General features: G+C 39.3%; 1 protein-coding gene across 1 annotated transcript in view; it reads left to right on the top strand.

Moving 5' to 3' along the window:
• FTCDNL1 (formiminotransferase cyclodeaminase N-terminal like) overlaps positions 1–20,079 on the top strand; it is an 83,946-nt gene that overhangs the window by 59,324 nt on the left and 4,543 nt on the right. The window contains exon 5 of the mRNA XM_019635641.1: positions 14,105–14,290. Coding sequence (XP_019491186.1) covers positions 14,105–14,290 — 186 coding nt within the window. The remainder of the gene's footprint in view (positions 1–14,104; positions 14,291–20,079) is intronic.

Raw genomic sequence — 20,079 nt, 5'->3', positions numbered from 1 at the left:
TTTTGTTCTTCAGTCTAGTTGTGGAGAACGTTGCTTCACTGGCCCAAGTTGGCACCATCATTGCACTCTTCCCGGGCGAGGCAGATCAGTCGCCGGCTTCTGGATGGCAGCTCACGGTGGCTTGAAGGACGCTCACGCTGGCTGCTGGCTACACACGTAGCCCATGGCAACCCACTGCAGCCGGGACTGCAGCCTACACCGGTGACAGTGACAGCGACTCACGGCAGCCCAGCTCCAGGTTGAGCTGTTGTTCAGCTTCTTAACTGTAGAGGGCAGTGTCACTGGCCCTCATATGTGGGATCCGAACCGGGGGCCTCTGGCGTCCCAAGCCAGCTCTTAACCATCACGCCACTTGGCCGGCCCTGAGTCAGTGCTTTTAAAATATATATCTTGACCATCTTTTTCCTGGGGTTTTTGGAAGAAGTGAAAGTAAACCTAAGGATACATAATCCTGCGTTTACTTGGAAGTCCCTACTTCTCTAATTCTCCTTGATGGTTTTTAATTATCTTGGATCCCAAAAGAACAATGGATTCACCTAATTTGGAATCTGTGACAAATTTCCAGGAATATTATCCTTTTGTCTGATGCCTAACTAATATTGAAGATATTTAGTCTTATTTTTCTGGACTTGTATAAATTTTTTGTAGACAGTTTCTCTGAAGGGCTCCTATGGGTTATGGCGCTTCCTGTATGTTTTCCACTTCTTGCTTATTCAGTGTTTTCACGTGCAGGAGCCAGTCTCTGAAACATGACCCTGTTTCCCATTCACATACAAACCTTCATGAGAAGGACTGAGTGAAAATAGAGCAAAAGTGTCAGGGCAGAAGTGCTCAGAAATTCTCCCAGTGATTTACCAGTGAAAAGGGGCTTACCTAACACATAAGTTCATAACACTCAGCTTTCAGACTCTGGACCATCGCTATGGATTTTGTAAATGATTTGGAAATTTGCTTTTCGTTTCATGTCATTAATCAAACGAAATCATGTTTGTACAATGACATTATTGAGAAGTCTGGAAAGATAAAGTGTTAGCTATGTAAGCTATATGTATAAAGAAATAGTTCTTACATGATTGATTTTTATTTTTTTGATTTATCTTAAGATCTATAAAACATTAATGAATTGATTAGAATTATCAGCCTTGTTAGATGTTTTTTCGAGTATTTTTGTGACTTGGAGGACATGTGCCATGACGAATTCACACGATGTCAACACTTGTGTGATAGTCTTGAGACCCTTTGATTACTTTATTACAGATTGTCAAAACATGGGCTGATCTGGCAAATCAGAAACAACTTTTCCCTTCAAAAATTTTCTACTCTGATTCTCCAGTTGCTATGGAGATTATCTCATAAGACAGCCTTGGATTTGGTTGCAATTAGTTGATTTAGATGCTGGGTTCTGATATAGTTCTCTCCACCATCAGCACTGCCCTCATTGCGATAGTGTAAAAACAATAGTTGATTTTACAAGCATACGTCAATGTGGTTTTAGGACATAGCATTTAGTTTGAGAATTACACAATACTGCCACCATATAAAAAGCTGGGGGAAAAAAGAGATGGTGCATTGGGAAGAGGCTTAAAATATTAAGATTGATTTCCAGTGACTTTAGTACATTTTAACTATGAAGGAGAGTTACCAGGTTGTTCATAAATGCTTATTGCTACAAGCTTAATAAATGCAACAGGATTATATCTCCCACTGTAGAACAGAGGTACTAATGAGGAAGGAAAAGGCCAAATGGGAAAACTGGAACAAACTAACTCATTCTTCCATGACCGACAATTATAGGTGAACACAACCATACTTGAAAAAGCTGAAAAAGTTACATTTTTGCGATGTTAAAGGTAATGACCAGGTATTATAAGGTGGTGAAGTACAAAACATAAAATTCAGGTGCTAGAATTAGAAAAATTTAAATTTTCATCCCATATCCACTTCATATATATTGAGTGTATTACTTACACAGTTTCCTCAATTGTATAATGAAAAAAGTTAACAATTGTATATATTAAATAAGATAATATAGGTGACACCCTTAGGAAATACTATGTGTTGCTGATGGTAAGCAATCAATAAATGTTGCATTACACTTTAAAAAAAAGAACGAAAAAGAAGAAAGAAAAAGCTGTAGTCATTTCTCTTACTTTGGCTCTGTGGTAACCTGAAGTTCAAGCAAGTTAAAAATCCTATGAGGCAACCCATGACCAGAGCTGGTAGATAAATGATCTTGTCTTTTGTCCCTGAGATACACAATTCTAAGACCCATTCCAGCAAGATGAAGCCCAAGTTGCTCACAGCGATGAGTAGCCTGATAACGGACCCTTGGATTGGCTTTCCTCCCTTCCCTATTTCACTCTTGATGTGTATTGAATAGGGTTTATTGAAAATATTGACAAGAATAAATGTACTATAAGAATCTTCTAATTGGGGCCGGCTGAGTAGCGCGTTGGGTAAGAGCTGGCTTGGGATGCCAGAGGGCCCCAGTTTGGATCCCACATATGAGGGCCAGTGACACTGCCCTCCACAGCTAAGATGCTGAACAACAGCTCAACCTGGGACTGGGCTGTTGTGAGTCACTGGCGACGGTGTAGGCTGCAGCCCCTGCTGCTGTGGGTTGCCGTGGGCTACCGTGTGTAGCCAGCAGCCAGCATGAGTGGCCGTCCAGAAGCTGGCGACTGATCTGCCTCACCCAGGAAGAGTGCAATGATGGTGCCAGCTTGGGCCAGTGAAGCAACGTCCTCCACAACTAGACTGAAGAACAAAAGGACAGCAACTTGTCTGTTCCCCTTCCTCCAACCCCCCAACACTGTTCCCATCCCCAAATTCCCCGATAAAAATCTTAAAAAAGAAAAAAGAATCTTGTAATTGGAATGAATAGGTGAAGTGCATGAAATCTTGCTGCCTGAGTGTATACTTCTTGTAATTCTTTCCTAGTCTAGAAGTCACTTGTAAGGTTTAGAGTTAAAAACTGGGAGGTGTCCCTCACCATTGCCACTTCTCCTAGGGAAAGGGTCTCTTACAGTACTCAGGGTTAAGCCAGGGGTTATTGTGGGAGACATTAATATTTACCCCTTCCTAGCAAACGCAGCCCTAGGGGCACTCAAAGTTTAGGGGCTCTGGGTTTTCTGATTTTGAGTAGTTATTGGTTATCTGCATCTCCCAGAGACTGATTTTTTTAATGGTCACTGATGCCATTTTAGAGAATGTGGATCTAATAACAGATTTAGAACAGGTGATTGATATGACATGCTAACTTTTCGAGCCCAGGCCCCCTGACCTCGGAGATGCTTTTACTGAATACCTTTTTCTTTTTATCCCTGCTTCCTAGCATTTGTTGTGACTTCCAGTGTCAAGGTCACTAGGATTAGAAAATTTCGAAGAATTGACACAGTGATGCTAGTGGTATTGATGGGTTTGTAAGATTCAGTGCATCAGCCCAAGTTTCTCCACTCCCTTAGGTACTGCTCACCAGCCCATCTACCTGGTTTCCATTGGTCAAGGGGGAGAGTGCTTCTTCAGGAGACCCAGAACATGTGGTAATAGTAATGGTGACAGCATATGGTTATAACATCATTATTAATTAGATTATCATTTATTGTTTGACTATTAAAATTGCATATATTAAATAACTCATTCTTCAGTCTTATTTAACCAAAAATATATAGTAAGATAATTTCTTGAGATATTAATTGTAGCATGTTTCTTTCCCCTGTAGCCTATGCGTAACTGTTTCCCTGAGAGTCTGAGGCATCTGCTACCTTGCGGGGTACAGAGTTGTAGAGAGAAGGAGGATGGAACACTCAGTGCGCATTATTGAATTTTTGACGCCCAAAAGGAGAGGCCTTGGAAAAGAAGGGCACTGAGTTTATTCCATAGCAATAGAGTAGAGAAAGAAGGGGGCCACCTCACTTCCTGTCCTCAGGAAGATGAGGACTGGGGCCAGGTTCAAGAAAAGGGCGTTATAAATAGTACACTTCTTCCTTTGCCGAATTTTGAACCAATTCAACAATAGAGAAAGGCAGATGAGAAATGGAAATACTGCCTTCATTACTGATAAAACTAATATTGACAGCTGAGTTTATCCACCTGAAGAATTAGACAGACTCATCCAGCCAGCCGGGCAGCACTGGACAGCACAGGCCTGCCCTTGGAGAGCTTATGGCAGGGATGGTGCGGAGCTGAGCGTGTGTTTTCTGCTGACAGCTGGCTCTGAAGAAGGAAGGGAGAGGAAGCGGTGGGCCTGCGCAAGCTCAGCTTCTCTCCCAAACTCCCCACCCGCGGATGAATGTGGGGCGGGAGCGAGGCAAATGTTTTCATTTCCGATAGGCTGCAGGAACGGAGTGCCATAGACTGGGTGGTTTAAACAAGAGAAATTTATGTATAAACACAGTTCTGAAGGCTATAAGTCAGCATGGTTCCCTCTGAGGGCTGTGAGGGACGATCTGTTCCATTTTGGCTTGTAGAGGGCATTCATGTTCACATGACATTCTCCTTGTATATTATCTGTGTCCAAATTTCCCCTTTTTATGAGGACAACAGTCATATTGGATTAGAGCCCCACCCTACCCCAGTGTATGATCTCATCTTAACTAATTATGTCTGCAATGACCGTATTCCCAAATAAGGCCACATTATGAGGTCCTGGAGGCTATGACTTCAACATATGAATTTGGGGAGGGGGTACAGTTTAACCCGTAACAGCTGGCAAGACCAGCAGAACTCTGTCCATGTGGAAGGAATGTCAATAGCAGGCAAGAAACGTTTTTCTCCAAACGGACATTTAAAGAGGCGGGCATGGATATGTGGAAATGGGCATCCCCTGAGAGGTAGCAGAGAGGAGAGGGACTGTGGGAAGGGGGATGGGAAGACTCGACTTGTTAGCGAGGGGGAGATGGCAAGAGTTTGGGGTAGGCTTGAGACCCCTGAGAGGTTGGTTGTCATTGGCCAGTGGGCAAGAAGATACGTGGTTGCCAAATACATACATGGAAATTAAATTAACTCATGCAAACTATTTGTTAGCTATTTGGGGAGCACTGGTTGGGCAGAAGGACTAAGTTAACTCTTCGTTGCTGTGGGGAGTGGGCTTTATATTGCAGACTGCTTGTACTTTGCTGACACGTTGGCCAGCAGGAGGATTCTTGGCCATCCCCAGGGCTTTGCTATGTCCCATCTGAACTATTCTTTGGAACAGCCCCAGCTTCTCAATAGTCCCCCTAAAAGAGAGTGAGAGGCCCTTACAAAGGGGGTACACTATATGGAAGTGACAGGCTCAATCTCACCCACCCATTACCTATGTATATATATGTGTTCGTGAATTGAACAGTTTCATCCCATTGAGTGGCTAGACAGGGAAACCACATGGTAAGTGGCAGAATAAGAATTTTGGAGGTAAATAAACCTGAGTTCAAATCCCAGATCTGCTACTTAATTGCCAGCTGACTTTAAGAAAAAATTTTAGTCTCTTTTATAGTGTTTTTTGTTTTTGCATATATACAACGGGGGATAATGTCATCCTGTGAGGGTGGTTATGAGAAATAATGCCTGTATGTAGAGCCCCTGGTTCTCGGCCTCCCACCAGTGAATAGCTATCGTTATTTTCAGCAATTCTCTGTGGCCTTATGCAGGAGTGCTGCGTTGGGGCTCAGTCTGTTCCCCTCCACAGTAAAGAGAGTGGACCCCTCTGCTCTGCATTATGTTATCAAGATTCCAAATAAGGCGCCTTTGAAGAAAAGGGATTGCATGACAAATTGTTTGAAAACCATTTGCTCAGTAGATCTCTGAAGTGCTTTCAGCTCTAAAATTCTAAGTTCTACAGCACACAGCCTTTCCCTTATTGCTTCTTCATTTGCAAAATAATATTCAGTATATATTTCAGAGAAATATTAGGAAGATAAATGAAGAGGTATTTGTGCACATCCAAACAGCACTGGAGTTCTGTTGTGTTTTCATTTACCGTAGTAAACGGCATTGTGACTATCAGAGAAATGTAATAGAGTACCTTCCCCAAAGAAAGCTGGGGCCGTGAAATCTGGACCCGAAACAATAGGCACCACAGGACAGGATGAAACACGTTACTGAATACAGTATGATTGTTGTATGTGTTAGGTCACTGAAGAAAGTATAATTCTTTGAGTGAACGATACCATGTCTGCACGGAGTGGTAGTTATATCAGCATATGCCTTACAGGGGAGTAACAAATTCTTTGTATATACATTTCCATGAAGGTATATGTTATAGACAAGTGAATAACAAGATACTTGGATATGAAGATACGTGTTTATATAGATATAGATACAGATATAGATATAGATATATAGATATGATATATAGTGCCCCAAACTACTAATATACCATATATTTTCATGGATACACATATCTCCATGGAAGTATATTGTATATTAGGAATTTGGGGACACATAATTCTTATATTTATAATGAGGATAGAGGATACATGAATTTTTTTCATTCCATTGCTGGAAAACAGACCTAGAAACATTAAGAAACTTACTTATAGTTTTCCATCAAGACAGCAGCAGAGCAAAGGAGCCTGATAACTGCTTATTTATTAGAACTTGCCTGGAACTTTTTGTTATCTTTATTAAAATTTCAAGCATTATAGGTAAGGTTAAAGTTCACCTCTGACCATCATCCCCATTCCTGGGTCCCTGAACCACCCCTGCCAAGTTATGGTGTGAGTAGAGTATGTTCACACCGAATTTAGGATTTTTCCTGTGCTTTTATTTATTCACATATATATATATATTCATAAATCCAATATACTGTTGCTTGTATGTGTTTGTAATATAAATGCTATCATACTATAACTTTTTTATTCTGCAAGATGTCTTGGAAATCTATCCATGGTATTACATATAGTTCTATTTCATTCCTTTAAACTGCTGTGTAGCTATCGTAGTATGAATATACCACATTTTATCTAATCCCCTATTTGTGGACATTCAGATTATTTCTCCTAATTCCTACTACAAATAATGCAGCAGTAAACATTCTTTAATAGAATAGTCTTCCTTGTGCACAAATGCAAGAATTTCTCTAGAGCCAAAAGAAAGGAATAGAATCATTAGGTACGAGTATTTAAAACTAATTTTTACATGACAATCAAGTGTTGATCCTCCTTTCCTCATGACCTCATTTTCATAATATGTAACAAGTTTCTTCTTTGCATTTTATTTTTTACCACCATGCCAACGATAAGTTGGCAACTCAGTGACAAAAGTGAAATTACTTTTTTTAGCAAGTCCTGTTTATTTTGAATCGTAGATGCTGTTATCAGCATATCATTATTTGTAAGCTTATTTGTCCTTTAGAAATGAAACACGACAAACAGTAGCGTCCAGCCATAGGCTGTCAACTTTTGTTTTCCCCCTTAAATCGTTTTCTGCTATCTCAAGAAAGAACAGGCAACAGAATGTGTCAGTGGAAATGCAGTTTAGGAATTGCACTTCATCTCGTTTTTCAGCCTAATGTTTCTGTTCTTTCATCATAAAGATCAGCTGCATTTTATTTTTTTTCCAGTCCCTTAGAATCACATCCAGTTCTAGTCATCATGTTTAATGTACTTCTCGATGTTCTAGCACAATAAATTTTCGTATCTCGTGCATGTGTACATATGGTAAAAATTTCTTCAAGTTCTAGCCATGTGGGGGAGGAATATTGCGGTTGCTTTGTTAATGCAGTGTTTGTGTTGGAGCGGTTAGGGCCTCGTGCTTTAACTCTCAGCACTGGGCATAATGAGATGGCTTTGATGGTGGCGTAAGAGTCTAGTGGGATGGTCACAGCTTCACACTTCAAAGCCGAGCATATGGGGCGAATACTGGGTAGCTTTGTGTTCTTTGGGGATGGTTAGGAGACAATTCATAACCGCTCTGTTTAATGAAGACATTGGAAAAGAAATGGTCTATCTTTAAAATAATTTTGAATTGCAAAGAGAGAAATTTCCACCATCCTGCTTCCATAGACTAAACTAAGAATAATTTTTCCTAGTCTGCACTTAATTAGCGGCAGTGCAGCATCACACTACTACATGTATTTTCAAATGTCTTCATTTTCAAAGTACTGTAGCAGGATTAATCGGCCAGTTTTATTTTAGGTATGTGTATGAATTTAGGCACAAACTTTTAGGGCTATCTGTTTTACCATCTGAGAGATTTTTATGGCTTCTGGTAGAGGATCTTTTTTTTTTTCGTTCTCATTAAAAAATACTAAATAAAAAAATCAACTAAACAAAAAAAACTTGGCTATATTAAGAGATCTATACTAAAACTAGAGGATGCTTGTAAGATTTCAAGTCTAGCACCCGTTTTAATTTTTAGATTCTGTGGTTTTTTTTTTACCTCTACTTGTTATTGAGTATGAGGTTATGGGGTTGAAAATACTCTTTTTGATTGCCAAGATTTGATACTCTTTTGAGTATCATTAGAGTTCTGGTTTAAAATAAATAAGCCACACATTTATACTATACGTGGGCCAGAGGAAAGAGAATTTATCTAATCCCAGAGGAAAAGGAATGATAGACTTGAAGTTTTTTCCCTAGTGGTGCATTTTGGCTGCTATGGAAAATGTAACAAAAGTGAGCTTATTAATTATGTTCCTTGAGCTGCTGAAGTGCACTTCTATTTAACAGTTAAATTTCAACTCCATTTATACCAGTAGTCCCAAATGACTCCTGAGAGAAACAAAAGCAGAAGGGAAGAGAGCTTATTAAATACCACTATGGACAGGAAATGTGTGTTACTATGAAGCAGGCTACATTTAATGAAGCAGATTCTTAACTACTGTCTTCCTGTACTACTTGAACTAGGTATATTCTTAATAAACACTACCTTTCAGCCACACTTATGTCTGTTATAGGCTCAGAGAAAAACGTTTTGTTAAGAATATGAAGCTTAAATTCTCACTGCACAGAGAATCACCTCATTGTATTGATCCTTCTTTTGTAAAGAGAAATAACCAAACTCATGGAAGTCTCTAAAGTTAAGAGAGAAAATGATAAATATACTTGTATAGAAATGGCTAAAAATAATTTTTGAGTAAATAAGGTCAGCTAATCATGAAGGTTAAAATATATTTTTAAAAATATTGTCATCAAACCAGCCTTTATTGAATATAACTAGTGAAAATGGAAAGAACTATCAGTAATAGTTGTGGGAAAAACCTGTTAAAAATGGAAGAAAAACTAAAAATATTGTTCTTTTAATAAAGAGCAATTTAGGATGCTGCAGAGTTTTGCTTTGCCTGTTTCAAAATGGCATGATGGCATCATACTGTTTCAGCAAGGCGATTCAGATGTTTATCATGTCTGTAGGTACTGACTGGCTCAGGTAGCCCACTGGCACAGGTGGTTTTGACAGTTGCGGATGGGACTTCTGTTCTGAGGACAGCTCATAAGATACGATGACAGCGGTGGAAGATTGATCCCATGGTTTCTCACTACAGATCTGTTGTACTCCTGCTGGTGTTAAACCCAGCTCGTATTTTGTTAGCGCAGTGGCCCCTTACTCTCATTGGTAGGTTTGGAGCGGACACGGCTCTTCCTAGTTAACATCTTCAAAGTGCTTAGGAATCCAATTCAATTCATTCAACTGCAAACTTTAATTGTTCAGGGAGTTTGAAACTTAAATGGAGAAACAAAAGTCCATGGTTAACTATGAAATACAAGTAGATTAGATTTGAAGTTCTAGCCAATAAAAGCTGTAACATACGACACGAACACAAGAAAGGGAGAAATGAATTTTGATGGAGGGAGAGCACAGTCATAAAGCAAGAATCAGTTCAGTAGTTCTGGCTTCTTGTTAACCATTGAAAATGCTCTGGAAATGCTCGACTCCACTGTACAGGGGAAAATGGCTTTATAAAAACTGCTCTCAGAACTGTTGCTTTAAATAATACTACTTACCTGGAAACTGATGGGACACAGTTCCCCACAAGCTTGGAGTATTCAGAATTTTTATCTTCTTTAAGAGACCTAGTTGCTTGCATAATTTGAAATTACATAAATATTGTTGCATAGATTAATTGTGAAAACAAAATGATAAAATTAAAACTAACCCTTTTGAATATGGAGTTTATATAACAAATAAAATACTTGCTAGTTAAGTATTGGATTGTCAGAAAAGTCATAGCCTATTTTTTCTATGCTTTTCATTGCAAAAATGCATCATGACTTTTCCAACAACCCAATATTTTTCTGACTAAATTTGAGAGATATTTCTTTGAAATGCAGGCAATCTACATTTACTTTTCAGCAGAACCATAAATACCTATTTGCCATGGGCCTTTGGGTTGCAGTCATGAGAAACATAAATGACATTTCCTTGAGTTTGGAGAGCATAGTGTACTGTTTCGATTACTAAATAGCATTTTGGTTTTGGTTGCCTTTTCTCTGTATGAGAATAATGAAATATTTTATTTTCTTGCTTCATTGGGGAACACAGATTAAGTTTGATCCCTTCCACCACCAATTTGTGTAGAAGAGACCATGGAAGAGGAGTGCTGCTAAAATATACAGGGATTTCTAGTAAGCAGGGACGTACAAATCCAGGAAGATATTCAGAATTTTCAGAGTTCAGAACAGTGGAATATGAGGCTTGCAAAGGGGAAAGAAAGCTAGCTGGCACTGTGTACCAGGCATTGTGCTAGGGACTTTTCTTAGTTTATCTAATCTTAACCTCTCCATCTATTTTATAGGGTACTTTGTTTCTTTTTTTTTTTTTTTCTTCCTTTGCTTCCTTTATTTTTCTCTCCATTCCTCTCATCCCCCTCTTTTTTCCTTTGGTTTTACTAAAGTATTTTAAAGCAAGTTCCAAAGAGCATATTATTTTACCCATACATATTTAATGTACATCTTTGAGCAATATGGACATTTTTCTACATAACCATAGTGCCATTATCACACTCAACAAGATGTTAATTCTTTGGTACCATCTAACTCCCAGTGTATAATCCAGGCACATGGCTTCTTTTGATGGGCTTATTTGAATATTTGAATCTGCATCTACACATGGTTCACATATTGCATTGATTGTTGATCTACACCAGGGGTCGGCAAACTTTTGAGATGGAAGAGCCACTAGGGATCAGCTAACTGCGGCTCGTGAGCCACATGCGGCTCTTTGGGTACGTACATGTGGCTCTGAAGTAAAATTGAAAATGAAAATAATACTATCATAGTTTTATTTATAAAATATTTAAAGGATATTATTCACATAATGGTGATTATGTAAAAATATATTTATGGCTCTTGAATAATTTTTAAATTGTTGTGAGGGACAGGATTGGCTCTTCCAGGGGTCTGCAAACTTTTGAGACAGAATGCACCCCAAAGAGCTGCATGTGGCTCGTGAGCCACAGTTTGCCGACCCCTGGTCTAGACGGTTCCCCTGCGTCTCCCCGCCACCCCCTTTTCCTCCCATTCACTCACTGGTTGCAGAAACTGGGTCACTTGTCCCATAGAATTCCCATATACTGGATACGTCTGTTTGCCCCCTTGTGGTGTCATTTAATTTGGATCTTTATATCTCACATTTCCTATAAACTTGAAGTTAGCACTAGAGACCTGATTGGTTTGAAGCTCAAATTTTTTCACAAAAACTTCAAAGGTGGGCTTCGAGCTTCATATTACATCATATGAGGAGACCACAGTGTCTGGTTGTCAAACTTCTGGTGATGCGAACATGAATTGCCTTTGTTGATAAATTGACTTTTCATGACCTGTTGATAATCTTTGTCTGAAACAGTTATTTTCTTAAGGGTTGCAAAATTATGATTTTCTAGTTATATCATTACTTCTACATTTATTAGTTGGATTTTTTTTCCTAGTAAAAAATTCTTTCCCTCATCAGTTCAGACTATCTGACTACCCTGAAATACAGTTTATACAGAAAAGGCCACATAAAGACATATATTTGTTCTTTTTAATTGCCAGATTTTAGATACGGGATTAGAGCTTTAGTGGAAGATGTTTTTTCTTCTTTTTCATTTTACAGATAGAGAAGTTGATGCTCAGAGATGATAAGCGAATTGTTTAAGATCCCAATTAGCTATTAAGGAGCAGAAATTGTATTCAAACCAGCATCTTCTGGCCTCAAAAGCATATGCTATTTCTGCCAAACCAGAATGCACCCCTGCCCTCCACTCCCAGTTGCTGACAGCTGATGGTTGCTACTGCAGATATTTTCCACTGCTTTGCCCTTTCGGAACCAGGTCCTGAGAACCCTCCTTTGCAGCATGCTGGGCTTTATAAACTTACGTAGTATTTCAAAACTATAGCTCCAAATGGAGGTGCTGGCCTGGGCAGGCAAAGAACTGGGCAGAGCCAGGAAGCATGTTACACTGTCTAGTAGGAGAGGCTTTAGGCTTTGCAGTCTGCTTTAGGCTGCTGCAGCCAAAGTGTGAGTCACCAAGTTATGGTTGGAGCAGATCTCAGTGATCCGAACAATTGGAAGTGTTGTCAGATGTTAAGTTGTCAGATGCCTTAACTTGGGGCAGCTGGTTGGCTCGATTGGTTAGAGCGCAGGCTCATAACACCAAGGTTGCCAGTTCGATCCCCACATGGGCTACTGATACGTGCCCTCCACAACTAGACTGAAACAACTACTTGACTTGGAGCTGATAGGTCCTGGAAAAACACACTCTCCCCCCCCCTCCCCGAAAAAAGATGTCTTAACTTTTCTAAATGTTCTCCCCTTTCTTCGGCCACCCCCACCCCCTGCCATTCTAGATTTGAGAGGAAAATTTAGCTAACTGCTTAAACATTAGTTTACAATCCTGAAACCTCAGTTGACAGGATGTGTCCTGGCATCTGGCCCCACCCACCACTCAGGAGCAGTGGCCCTTTTGTATCTTAGAGTAGTGTGAGGAAGCAGAGATCATATCGTAAATGTGGGAGATTTTCTTGGCTTTGTGGCATCTGCAACATCATGGGCTTCTGATGCTGGAGTCCCTACCTGACTCAGAAAAAGAACTTTTTCCAATACTTCATACAACCCAGAAGTATAAAATCTTCTTTAGTATCCTTCACGTTTCACCCCTCCCATCAACATGGCGGTCTACATTAGAAACAAACAAATAACAAACCCTAGAATTGCAGTTGGAGAGGTTTCCTTTGCTTACTGTGGCTAGAGGCCCTCTCAGCCTCTGTGTTTCATGACATACCTCCAATAAAGAAGGCTGCATTCCTGCTCTCCCAGGCCAGTGCCAAAATTCCTTAAATACCTACATTTTATACACCAGACGAAAACTTATGCTGTCTTTATCCTTGTTTACAGGGGATTGTGATTTGCCCCATGAAAACATGCTTTCAGCTGCAGTTCTCTGAAGCAGCTCCCTAGAAAAAACAGGATAGCAGTTCTGTAATCTACCTTGAAAAGATAAGGTCAGAGACAGAATCTAGATAGAAAGAATGGGAAAAGAGGATAAAAAACAGTGTTGCCGTTCAGAATAGTCTTCATAAAATTATGTTTAAATGTTAGGTTTCTGTATTGAACATCTGGCACCAGCCCTGTGTGGCTACTGAGCCTGTGAAATGTGGCTAGTGCAACTGAAAAACTTAACTTTTAGTTATATTTCATTTTAATTAATTAAAATTAAAATTTAATAGCACACGTAGGTGTGGGTTACCGTACTGGGCAGTGCAGATCTGGCCATATACTTTTTTTTTTTTAATTTCTGCTAACAATATACACAATTTGGGGCTGTTATAAAATTGTTCAAAAACGGAAGGCACCAATTTCATTAATCTTTGTGATGAATTTCCCTTGTTAAATTAGATTTGTAATGACTTAGAAATTCTAGCCTCCTTTTGCAAAGACAAACTTTTATTATGAGACTAACTTCCTGGAAAAATAAATTATGCTCAAACTTTGATTTTTAAAATGAGTATGAATTATATGCGTTAGTGACGATGGTTACACAATGATGGGAATGTACTTAATGCCACTGAATTATACACTTAGAAATGGTTAAAATGGCAAACTTTGTGTTAAATATATTTTACCACAATAAAAAGTTATATGCTTTATTTTCTCTCATTGGGCCTGATTTTAATTTAATGTTGTTAAAATCTCCCACTGCCCATAGGCCTTGCTGAGAACCTGGTCCGGCACATTCCTGGCTGCAGTGTTTTTCTCTTTGGTGAGGCCGACCTGCCTGAGAAGCGCACTCTTGTCCAGAGAAGGAAGCAACTGGGCTGGTTCACAAGGAGGGATTTCAGTGCTCTTAAACCTGACCTGGGAGCAGCACCTGCCCGAAGATGTGGTTTAACAGGTGCTCAGTATAGTTTTTTCTGGTTTTGTTTTTAAACTTGATAATAGATTTCCTGAGATACCCTTAATTTCATCCCTCCTGTGTTATAAGTTACAATTAGGGCTCATTGAATTGGGTGAGGGACACTTCTTGACTCTTACTCTCACCCATGTCTTCCTAAGCTGCCCTGAGAGGCTAGAAGCCCTGGTCAGATATTGGATGCAAGTCCCCTACAGTGATAGTCAAGAGATATAACGATCCCTGCGGCATGGCCGCTGATAAGAGTGGTGGTAACTCCTGATGCTGAGAGAGGATCTCGGAGGCCTGCCACTGTGCCAGGTGTGAGGTTGTATCCTGGGGTGTGCTGGAGACCCTTGGCGGGTGAGGACTTGGGTAGAGGTTACTTTTAGCTGGTAGGAAAGTCTTTCAGAATTTGACCATCCAGGGTAGCCAAGTTGATGCATACAGCTGGAAATCAGTTCTGGAGGCACCTGGACAACAGCTCTCTAGACAACATGCTCCCTCCCCCTTCCTCTCACCAGCTCTTGCCTCTCTCTGCTACCACAGCCCTCCCTGCCTCTCTCCATTCTTGGGACTTACCTTAGGAAAAAGCAGCAAAGCCCCTCTCCAAAACTCCATCCCCATTTCCTGCACTTTGCCATCTTGGTACCATTTATTCGAGTCTTAATTCTTTCATTCAGATAACTTCTGTAGGGGTCACAAATTAAACCACATCAGGTAACATTTTGGTAGTCAGTTAATACCTCAGCAGTTACGAAAATACTGGATCCCCAAGGAACAAGAGGTGGTGGGCAGGCCTAGATACACGTTTCCTCATAGGACAGCTCTGCCGCAGTCACACTAAGGCCTTTGGTTACTTGAACCCCTGGTACAGAATTGCTCTCAAACGAATGGTGTCTATAATCAGGTAGAGTAGTGCAGCAAAAACAGCACAAGCTTCGGGGCTATGCTCCAGTCCTGGCCTTGCTGTTTATTGGCTGTGGGACCTCAGCCAATAAGAGAGTTTTTAACTCGTCAGGCCTCAGTTCTCGTGTCTATGAAATGGACATAATAATCGTAAGACTGTGAAGTTGAAATAATGTCTAAGTGCCAACCGCAGTACCTCCTGTCTTCCCTGTAGACAGGAGGTGTATAAAAAAAGTGATTATAAATGTGTGTCAGTATTTAGTTATGGAGAAAACGAAGAAACTGATGGCTCCCTGCTAATTTGAACCTCACATGTTTTCCCACGATTTGTCTCACAAATGTAGAAGTGTAAGTTTTGTGACTAACTTCTCAGAAATCCATTTCCTGGTTTCTAATTTGAGCCTCACTAAAAACTGAAGGGATTATACCACAGACCTAGGCAGTGCAGTGCCAGGATTACTCAGTGGGTGGGAATTAGAAACAGGAATTCCAGTGTGAGAGTGCAGAAGAGCCGGCGTTGGCGTTGGTTAGGCAAACCCTTGACAAATGTAATTCTCATTTCTGCAGTGCTGTCAGAATGAATGGGTCAGGATTTGGGGAGAACTTTAACCTGACATAAAAAGCATATCTGAGTTAAAAGACCAAATGTTCAAAACGGGCACTAACGTGTTTAAAGCTGGTATTTTCAAGACAGTATTTGATACTGGTAAATTTGTAGTTGCAGGCACTCAGACTGCGAGTGGGGCTATCAATTGGTTTAAACTTTTTGGAAATGAGTTGGTGATATGTTATCAAGAGTTCTAAAAGTGTATATAGCTGCCTTGCAGCAATTCTAGTTCTAGTGATAAATCCTAAGGAAATCATAAAAGGTAAGTATACTTGTGTACAAATATATTTATCAGAGCGCTATTTGTAATAGCAAATACAGGAAACATTGTAAATTTTCAATAGTTGAAAATGATTAAATAAACTATGGTGTGTGTACCTAAGTGAAAGATTATTATGCAAGCAATTAAGCGTGACCTTTTGGAAGAATTTTTAGGGACATGGAATATACAATACAATGTAGAGAGAATTTGTAATTAATTAATGCAACAAATATTTATTAAGTACCTAGTATGTGCCAGGCAGTATCATCAGTGGGCAAAATAGAATTCATATCCCCTCAAAGAATTTATATTCCAGTGGGCAGGGAGTGAGGGGACAGACAAATAAGAAGCTTACTCAATAATGAGTTTTGTAGCCTGTTCGAAAAGGACAAGCGCTACAGCCCCTCCCCCCCCCAAAAATCATGAGTTCGGGCTGGAGGTGAATTGAGATTTTAAATGGGATAATCCGAAGTCGGCCTCACTGTGAAGGCAGCACTGGGAGGAGTGAGGCTGTTAGCCATGTGGAAATATGGATAAGAATCTCAGATAGAGGTTATGAATAACCAGTGTCAAGGCCAAAGCATATAAAGTAGTATAAACAATATGCTCTCAGTAGTGTAAAATAGATCTGCATCAATTTATCTCATATCTTTACAAAAAAAATTATTTTTTAAATTTGTATTACTTCTAACTTATTTTCATAATTTCCCTAAATCAATATTGCGAATTATTATTTTCCATCATCTTTTATGAAGGACCATTATTAAGGTTGATCAGTGGTCAGTTTTATAAAAGCTGGGTTTCAATGTATTCATTCAGACTGGATTCAGTGGATGATTTAAGATAAGTAGGGAAAAATAGCACAACTTTTTCCCCACGTGTCTTTTTTTGCTACTATCTGCTGGTAAGTGGTAGAAACCTTAGTTTGTGCAAAACCATGAAAACAAGAGTTGCCAAGGTTAGGCAACCATTGTTCATCCAGAGGCTCCTCATTCAATAGTCTCAAAGCAGGTGCTGACCACAGAAAAATAAAATGTTTCAAGGAGGAACAGTGAGTAAGGGATGTGGATAAACAATTAGTTTCTAATATTTCACAAACCAGATTGGAATCCAAGTTTAAGACACATGATTAGCCCAAATCTTAGGTTACCTTATTTGCACAAATTCTTCCTTAAAAAAGATTTGTGTAGTAGGGAGTAAAATGCTTTCATTTTTTAAAGTAATATCCATTGAAGTAGAATTTATAACACCTCTGTCATTAGGGTATAAATGTTATTCATCTAATTTTTCAATGAATTCAGTTCCCAACGATGGTGGTTTCTCTTCTTATTTTTAAATTTAATGGCTTTATATATTTTTCTAACATTTTTTTTAGTTATATCAGTTTCTCAACATATTTTTCCACTTGTCCCATCAAAACAGAAAAGCCTTAACACATTGTTGCTGTTTATTTCTTTTCCTAAAAAAATTAAATAGAAATGATTGGTGCTATCAACTGAACACTTACAGTTAACTTTTCAGTGACAAATTAATCTACGCAGTACCCAAAAGGAAGCAGAATCTATAAGGGAACAGGTTTCTGTTTTGAAGTTCCCTAAGAATATTATAAACAGAAAAGAAAAAAAGTGAGCTCAGAAATGATTAACACTCTCAGTCAGTGCCAAACACACAAAATCTTTTAAACCAAATTCCTTTTAAAAGTTTGTAGTTGGCCAGCTCGTGGGGAACATAAATAAGGGCAAAGCAGTAATAGTTGATAGTTTTAGATCTTTTATACATATATATTTAAAAACTCTAAACATTTATGGGATAATTTAAACACTGCTGGCTGATATGTTATATGAATGGCCTGCATATACTGTGTGCATCATTGTTTAAAAATACAGGGACAATTCTTTGAACTATAGTTTCATATGATGCTTGAAGAATCATAGATGGAGGTAATTGGTACATCTTGGGATCACGGACTTCTGTTTAGTTATTTAAATGGGTTACTGAGAGCTGCCCCTGCTACTGCACTCTTTGTAAATAAGAAGTGCAGCATCAGGCATTTTTCTTGACATTGAATAACGCAATTTGACTCCACACCAAAAATTTTACTTAGTCTTTGAAAACTAATTTCCTGTTTCAGAATGAGTCTTTGAAGTTTTAAGGAATTATTTTCATAATTCTCTATGTTTGCTTGTAAACCTACTTGGGATGATGGAAGATGAAAGTTTGAATGTGTAATTAAATGTGTAACCTGTGGTAGAAACATGAAGGACCTAGGCATCGTCTCTGTGTAACTGGTGGAGGGCACTGTCCTGCTACGGAATACTTGGGGACAGGCCGGTCACCTGAGGTCCCCCTCACCTGGCTTGGTGTCATTCCAGGATGACGTTAATGTGTACCTACCTCTGTAATTTCTCCTCTGAATTATTGCTATCCTGAAGGATTTAAAGTTGAGAAATTGAGACACAGTTCCTTGCAGAGCGGGAAAACATCGTAGCCATTTTGCAGAAAAGCAGCTGAACAAAAGGCAGTGTCCTGAAGCGGCAGAACTTGAATTCAGATCCCTGGGGAGCCATTCCTAGCCCTGGGCCCCCTGGTTCTCGCTTAGCTTTCTTTTCTATGGATTGGGCCTCATGCATAAGAGTCCTGCTTTCTTTCTGCCATGCGAGCATTGGACTTAGCAATTATCCTTGAGTTTTACAGCTTTAGGCATCAAAAGTCCTGTTTCAGCTGTGGTTTCTTTTTAGTACTTGTTCTGAAAAATGTAAAGTACTGATATGTAAGGATGACTAATTGCTTTCGGTGTAATAACTGTGTATATATTTGAACCTGAGTTCCAAGCCTGTTGCCCGGCTCTGTTTGTCACTCTGAAGCAAAGACCACTTTTAGGCTAGCTAGGCCTTACCTTAATTTACCTCCACCTCATTTTTATGCCCAGCAACCTGCATTGTTCCTGGCACTCAGCAGGTTTTCAGTGAAAACATATTTACTGAGGGAGTTGCACATTGGTCCACGAGAATCTATCTATTCACACTATAATGAAATCCACAAATTTGAAGTTCTCTCTTCAGATATAAAAATGTCAAATACCCCAAAACATCACCTCAGCTCTCTCCTCACTCATGCGTCAATACTTTCCACCAAAGGGGAGCTTAATATAATAAATAGAACTTCTAAAGATATCCCAAAGCAACTCTGACCCCCTAAAATGAAACTTTCCATGGAGGAAAAGAGATAGAATCTTTCACCTTGAATTGATTGAAGATGATGGTGCCTGGAACTATTTTTGAGAATAGAGGAAGAAAGGACATGTGTTTCTTCTGCGTGCGTTTTCATTGTTCTAATGGGCTCTTCACTATTGTTTTGTCTGAATGCAGTTTTTTATTTGTGTTATTCCAGACGTGGTCCTACCACAAGCATCTTTAAACCAGACATTAATAGCATAGTTCACAGTCATTACTGCCAGTGCTCAAACACAAATATTGCATTTGTGTTTGCAAAAGCTACACATCAGATGTTAATTAAGTGCATTTGGTTTTTTTCTGCTTAAACAATCTGGCATAAAGAGTTTACATCTATATCAGTTCACCATAAGGTCTCTACAATATCTGAATCACCAGCCATGCAGTATATGATAAATACAGAGTTTCCACACCAGAAAATAACGGAATTGTCAGGAAAACATCAGGCCTGTTATATTTCCCCGTGAAATAATAGCAGCTAAATCTCAGTTTCTTGCTCTTTTTGATTAAAAAAAATTATTTAACTGGGAGTAAACACCAATATTTAGAATAATAAATTTTTCATTAGAGAACACATGGAAAGTGAAATCCTACCAAAGATTTTTTTCCATGTTTTTAGCTTGCTTCAGGGCATTGTGACAGTTGCGTTGGAATAAAATGGGGATTTGAGCTTTGCAGTGAGGAGGTTCTGCTGCCACCAGAGCAGCGAGTGCCAGTCTGCAGGAGGCAGGAGTGGAGAGCAAAACCGCAAACTGAGATACAAACTTTCATATCAGGTTTC

This window comes from Hipposideros armiger, unplaced genomic scaffold, assembly GCF_001890085.2.
Source record: "Hipposideros armiger isolate ML-2016 unplaced genomic scaffold, ASM189008v1 scaffold_23, whole genome shotgun sequence".
NCBI lineage: Eukaryota > Metazoa > Chordata > Mammalia > Chiroptera > Hipposideridae > Hipposideros > Hipposideros armiger.
This window is presented reverse-complemented; position numbering and strand designations above follow the sequence as displayed.